Source organism: Crocuta crocuta, unplaced genomic scaffold (genome assembly GCF_008692635.1).
Source record: "Crocuta crocuta isolate KB4526 unplaced genomic scaffold, BGI_CrCroc_1.0 scaffold5, whole genome shotgun sequence".
Classification (NCBI taxonomy): domain Eukaryota; kingdom Metazoa; phylum Chordata; class Mammalia; order Carnivora; family Hyaenidae; genus Crocuta; species Crocuta crocuta.
The window spans coordinates 1,061,874-1,068,742 of NW_027530500.1; the positions used below are offsets into that span (position 1 = coordinate 1,061,874).

Consider the following 6,869-nt stretch of genomic DNA (forward strand, 5'->3'; position numbering starts at 1 on the left):
GAGAGAGAGAGACAGCGTGAGCAGGGGAGGGTCAGAGAGAGAGGGAGTCACAGACTCTGAAACAGGCTCCAGGCTCCGAGCTGGCAGTCAGCACAGAGCCCGACGCGGGGCTCGAACCCACGAACCGCGAGATCATGACCTAAGCGAAAGTCGGACGCTTAACCGACTAAGCCACCCAGGCGCCCCCGGGTGACCAACTCTTGATTTCCGCTCCGGTCATGATCTCGGGATTCAGAGTTCAAGCCCTGCATCAGGCTCTGGGATCCTGGTGCAGAGCCTGTTTGAGATTCTCTCTCTCTCTCTCAAAATTAAAAAAAAAAAAAAGCAGAGAAGTTTGTCTGTCAGGGTCACATGCCTAGCGTAATGCCTGGAACATAGGAGGTGCTCAAAATGAAATAAAGGCTTCATCAAGGGGTGAATGAAAGCAAATAGAAAGAAAGGAATGTGATCCCAAGAGGAAAGATGGTACAAAAAGCTTAGGACTTAAGAAAGGTTAAAATGAAAACTCTAGAGGCGCCTGGGTGGCTCAGTTGGTTCAACTTCCGACTTCGGCTGAGGTCATGATCTCACGGTTCATGGGTTTGATCCCCGCGTCAGGCTCTGTGCTGACAGCTAGCTCAGAGCCTGGAGCCTGCTTCAGATTCTGTATCTCCATCTCTCTCTGCACCCCGCCCTGCTCACACTCTGCGTCTCTCTCTCTCAAAAATAAAACAAGCATTTAAAAACAAATGAAATGAAATGAAAAGTCTATGCACCAAGCCTCACCCAGAGATCCCTGTGAACTGTTTCAAAAAGAGATAGATTCTTGGGGCAAGGAATAGCACTGTTGGAGGTGACTGAGGAAAGTGGACATTCAAGAAGAGCTTTCCCACACAGACCCCACATCCTTGATGCAATAGGTAAAACCACAAGAAAAGACTGTTTAGATAAGCAGAAGTAAGAGCTTCACTCAAGTGGCCTTTTTCTGAGAATGCCTTCATTTTCCAAGAATCTTAACACTCCAATCCTAGTGGTCCTTAAATGCTGCTTATAAATATGAAGAGCCTAAGAAATAATAGGTGTCAGAATCCCAAGGCGGCACTGCATGATCACAGGCATAATGCTTGTGGCAAAACGGGCAAATTAAAACCATTCTTAAAAAAAAAACAAAAAAAAAAACCATTCTTTAATAAGTCCGAGGCATGAATGTATTATCTGTAAGATCTAGTCCATGGCCCAGCTTCCTTGGTTTAAATTAATGACTATCTCTTGCTCACTGACCTACGGTAAAATTTTGGAAAAATTAATAAAAAGTGCATCACGGCAAACACTTCGCTTTCTGGAAAACAAAAGAGGCATAAAATTATAAATCACCAACTTTTTCTTTTTCCATTTCTAAACCAACTAGCTGACAAACTCTTAAAAAACCAACTTGTACCCTGAAAGGTTATAGACAGCCATTTGAGCTTCAACATCCATGATAACAGTGAGAAAAATATTAGGAAGGACCCTTCGAGAAACAATTTTACTTCTCAAATAAAGCTGATATGCATTTATACCTATTAGCAAAACCATTTGCTGTGAACCACATACATCTAATTTTTGATAAAAGCAGTTACCATACATCTGATATGAAAACGGCCACAGGTAACTGCAGAAAAAATGTTAACAGAATTTTCTACATAGTTCAATTTCCCCCCCCACCCCCCGCCAAGGGAAGCGTGCATTGGAAAACTGCCACGCAACTATACAAAGCAATGTTTATTTCCTTTAATGAGGGTGAACTAAGTTTGTCAAAAGCAAGTCAAGTGGAAAGGCTACGATCATCCCAAATTTTGTGTCTTTAAATAAGTATTTTAAATGGCTTTAAACATCATCCTAAAACTGGCTGGCAAGTGCTTGGTGAATGTTTCCAACACTGTACAGCACAGTAAGGTATAGGACCCCCGGACTTCAAATGAGCATAATATGCTAGTTCTCAAATCCGGGAAGAAATGCAAAACAATCTGGAGACAGTTCCCGTTCATAACTCATTGGCGGCGTACGCAGATCTCATTCTTCTGGTAGGTCCCGCACGAAAAGTGAAACCGGATTATCCAATTTCCAGCCAACAGATCCTCGTATTTAAATGAAAATGGCAACCAATGTGCATCACTCTGATTCATTTTAGGGAAAACAGAAGTCTATAAAAAGACCAAGTCGTTCTCCAATCAGAGTCCGGCAAACTGCTGGTTCTCAACCTACTTAGGGTCGTGCTTGGTCCAAACTCAAGTTAGGGCACTTCCCCCACCTCCTTTCTGCACTTGGGCACACTGGTCTCAAAGGTCTTCACTGAAGGCTCAAAACGGCTACAAGAGAGCCCGCGGCCACTCTGGCAGAAACTATACTTTGCCCGTGAGACCAGCGAGGGCAACTCGGGGGACTCACAAATGGGGGAGGACTGGGACATGGAAGGAGAAACTGAGTCAGGGAAGAAGCGGAAGCCCAAGGTGACCGGGGCACGAGGTCGCCTCACGTCCCAGACCCTGTCCCCGTCCACGAGACCTCCCCACGCCACGCCAGGGGTACCTGTCACCGGCCGCGCAGCCGTGGCACACGCGCCGCTCGCGTCCCCCTTCCTGCCCATGCTGGGGCCACGCTTCGTCCGCGACGATGCCAGCGACAACGCCGGGGCGGGGCGGTGACGGCGGCTGCAGCGGCTGCGCCAGTGAGCGGCCGACACGCGCCTTTCCCGCGGCTCCCCTCACAAGCCGGTCTCGCAAAGCAATAGCCCAGCAGCCTACTGCCTTTTACTTCCGCTTCCTCCTGGCGAGCGCCGGAGGACTTCCGGCTACCGAGTCGAGGCAGGGGCAGCCTAGAGCGCCGTGGTCGCCATCTTGTATCCGAGAAGGCCCCGCCTCCCTCCTTGCTCTGTGTAGTGTGGTTGGGGAAGGTAGCGCTTTTTAGGTATGGGCAACTGACTAGCGACAGCTGAGACCCCAAAGCTGTACCAGACGGTGAAGCCGAGTAGGGGGTTCAACCTTTTTTCCGACCAGGACTTTGGGGAGCTTCAGAGTCTACTTCTTTAAACCCTTATTTTAAAAGCACTGCTGCACAACAAGAGACAAAATTCCTTAATGTTTTGGGGCATCTTGGACTTTATCGCAACCCCTAAATTTTGATAACTGCAGTTCCTGGGAGCATGGGAAAAGGAAAACTTTTTAAATTTTTGAGACGATTTAGCTTAGATTATACTGGCAGTGGCAACTTGTGTGCTTACTTTTGAAAAAAAAATTTGACAAATATAAATCGCTGTGCAAAAATTTTTTAGGGGCGCCTGGGTGGCTCAGTCGCTTAACCTCGGTCGTGGGCTCAGGTCTTGATCTCCGGATTGCTGTGTTCGAGCACCCTGTAGGGCTCTGTGCTGACAGCATGGAGTCTGGAGCCTGCTTGGAATTCTGTACCCCCCTCTGTCTCTGCCCTCCCCTGCTAGTGCTCATTCTCAGAAGTATTAAATAAACGTTTAAAAAATTTTTTTTAACAGAATTGTCTTAGAATTTGTGACACTGATTAGATCATTTTACCCACCCACAAATGGATACCTCTTTGGAGTGTATGTTTTTAACTAAGCCAAAGTGAACTAAACACCAAAAATACATTTAAAGTACATAAAAAGTGTAAAACTTTGACTGACTTTGGTTATATGACATACACAGAGTCTTAGCCCCTGAGAATGCCAGAAAAGGGACTAAAAACACTTCTTAACTAATAACTAATATACTCTATATCTAATAACTCTACATCTGTACTGTGGTTAAGAACTTTGCTTAACTCTAGCAGATCGTTGGGTTTTCTGTTCTTGGCTAGAACATAAGCAGTTAAAATAATTTTAAGGAATGAAAATAAGCACTTTAAAATTCACTTCTCTAGGGGGCTTTTGTGTTAGTAGCTTTACACTGTGTGTTTTCTACTCTTTAAATCACTTTAAGTGATTCTTCTATGATAAAGGAATTGTTTTTTAATTCATCACATTATGGAGTTGAGTTTTACATTTTTTTTTTGTTTTAACTTGTTTTTCTCCTATGTGATGTGTGAACACCACCAAGGTTTACTTTGTTATAACACAACTACATGACACCACTGAACTTTTAAGAAAGTTGGGTTTCTCTTTTTCCAAATCTTTCATAGAAAATTCAGTACTATTTTATTTGAACAAATATTTTGAGCTGATTTTTATCTTTTTAATTTTGAAGTACAGAATCACAGGAAGTTGCAAAGATAGTGCAGTGAGGTCCCACGTAGCCTTCATTCAGGTTCTCCCAATGATTACATCTTAAATAACTTATTTGCACAATATCGAAACCAGAAAACTGATATGGGTACAATCTGTGTGTATAGTTCTGTTATTTTGTCACATGTAGAACTATTCTAACACCACAAAGATCTCCATTAGGTTAAGGAGGAGGGACAAATAGGTGGAGCATAGAGGATATTTAGGGCATTGTAACTGTATGATATTCTAGGCATGAATACATGTAATTATACATTTGTCAAACCTATAGGATTTACAACATCAGCAGTGATCCCCGATGTAAACTGTAGACTTTGGGAAATAAGGACGTATCAGTGACTGAGTGCCTGGGGGGCTCAGTCGGTTAAGCCTCCGACTTTGGCTCAGGTTACAGGCTCAGGTCATGATCTCATAATCTGTGAGTTCGAGCCCCATGTTGGGCTCTCTGCTGACAGCTTGGAGCTTGGAGCCTGCTTCAGATTCTGTGTCTCCTCTCTCTCTCTCCTCCTCCCTTGCTCACTCTCTGTCTCTCTCTCCTTCAAAACTAAACATTTAAAAAAAATTCTTAAAGAATGTGTCAGTCAATGTAGGTTTATCAGTTATGACAAACATACCACTGTGGATGTTGATAGAGGAGAAGTGGTGCTCCTGTGAGGGCAGGAGGTATATTGGAACTCTGTACTTTCTGCTCAATTTTGCTCAATAAATCTAAAACTGCTTTAAAAAATAAAGTAGGGGCGTCTGGGTGGCTCAGTTAGTTGATCATCCGATTCTTGATTTTAGCTCAGGTCATGATCCTAGGGATATGGATGGAGCCCCACGTGGGGCTCTGCACCGAGCATAGAGTCTGCTTAAGATTCTCTCTCTCCCTCTGCCCCTTCTCCTGTTCACATGCTGTTGCTCTCCCTTTTGCAGCACCTGGGAAGCACAGTTAGTTAAGCATCCAACTCTTTTTGTTTTTCTTTTTAAGCATCCAATTTTTGATCTCGTCTCAGGTCTTGACCTTGGTTGTAAGTTCAAGCCTCATACTGGGCTCCAAACTGGGCATGGAGCCTACTTAAAATAAATAAAATTAGAATAGAATAGAATAGAATAGAATAGAATAGAATAGAATAGAATAGAATAAAATGAAATAAAATAAAATATTGGGGTGCCTGGGTGGCTCAGTCAGTTAACCATCTGACTTCAGCTCAGATCATGATCTAACGGTTTGTGAGCTCAAGCCCCACATCGGGCTCTGTGCTGGCAGCTCAGAGCCTGGAGCCTGCTTCAGAGTTGGTGTCTCCGTCTCTCTGCCCCTCCCTGCTCACATTCTGTGTCTGTCTCTCTCTCAATAATAAGTAAACATTTAAAATATTATTTTTAATAAAATAAAATATTTAAAAATAAAGTATAATTTAGAAGGGAAAATCATAAATGTTAAAGATTAACAAAATCTTTAACCTTCACCTCTCCACTTCTCCTCCAAACCTCTAGCAATCACTGATCTTTTCTCCATCTGCTATGGACGGCATACTTGTGTCCTCCTCAAATTTATATATTAAAACCTGACTGTCAGTGTGGTAGTATTTAGGGGTAGGGCTTTGGGGAGGTGATTAGGTCATGAGAGTAGAGCCTTCATGAATGGGATTAGTGCCCTTATAAGAAGAGGCCCCAGAGAGCTCCCTTGCCCTTCCATCTTTTTTTTTTATTTGTTTTAATCGTGTTTATTTTTGAGAGAGAGTGAGAGACAGAGCACAAGCAGGGGAGGGGCAGAGAGAGGGAGACACAGAATCCAAAGCAGGCTCCAGGTTCTGAGTTGTCGCCATGGAGCCTAACATGGGGCACAAACTCACAAACTCTGAGATCATGACCTGAGCCAAAGTTGGACGCTTAACCAACTGAGCCACCCAGGTGCCCCTTGCCCTTCCATCTTATGAGGACACAGACGCTCTTGCATATTGTCCACTTTTTCCATTAGAGCCCTTGGCTTGATTAAAGTTACCCCACTGTGATAATCCACACTCTGCCTGCGTGCCTGTAATTTTTGCTTAAAACCCACACCTGATATATTGGGTAAAAGGAACTGAGGTAAATAGGCCTTGGTGTGAAGTCTTGTGTTTTTCTGGCCAGCGGTTAGCTAGGTTTACTGCTTGCCATCACTGTGCATGTCAGAGACCCCCATGCCCTCTAGTGTCTTTTTTTTTTCTTTGCTCTCCTCTGTGATTTTTGGGTTTCCTTAGAAATGGCTTCATATTGTTTTGTTTTTTTAAATAGTTTATTGTCAAATTGGTTTCCATATAACACCCAGTGCTCATCCCCACAAGTGCCCTCCTCCATGCCCATCATTCCCCTTTCCTTCCCTCCCCCCATCAGCCCTCAGTTTGTTCTCGGCATTCAAGAGTCTCTCATGGTTTGCCTCNGATGCTGAGCATCGTAGAAATGGCTTCTTAAGTAGAACCACATCATTATAGCTGTAGCTGTAAACTGCATTATTACACAGGAGCACTAGTGATGTGGGGGTAAGATTGATGGGAGGGCAAACATTCTGTTATCCTATGATGAGGTCTCAGTCTTAGTGGGCCTGTGCCCTGGGCTGTGGCAACAGAGACACCTGGGGCCATCCAATTTACGCGGCATC

General features: G+C 44.0%; 2 protein-coding genes across 3 annotated transcripts in view; one reads left to right on the top strand and one right to left on the bottom strand.

Annotated features, from left to right (window-relative positions):
- Positions 1-2,705, bottom strand: part of UGGT1 (UDP-glucose glycoprotein glucosyltransferase 1) — a 116,914-nt gene extending 114,209 nt beyond the window's left edge. For both annotated transcript variants that reach the window (XM_077766731.1, XM_077766730.1), the window contains exon 1: positions 2,548-2,705. In XM_077766731.1, the coding sequence (XP_077622857.1) occupies positions 2,548-2,605 (58 nt within the window). In that variant the 5' untranslated portion in view covers positions 2,606-2,705. The remainder of the gene's footprint in view (positions 1-2,547) is intronic.
- The window catches only part of POLR2D (RNA polymerase II subunit D), a 450,734-nt gene that overhangs the window by 208,324 nt on the left and 235,541 nt on the right, over positions 1-6,869 (top strand). The gene's annotated exons all lie outside the window — the stretch shown is intronic.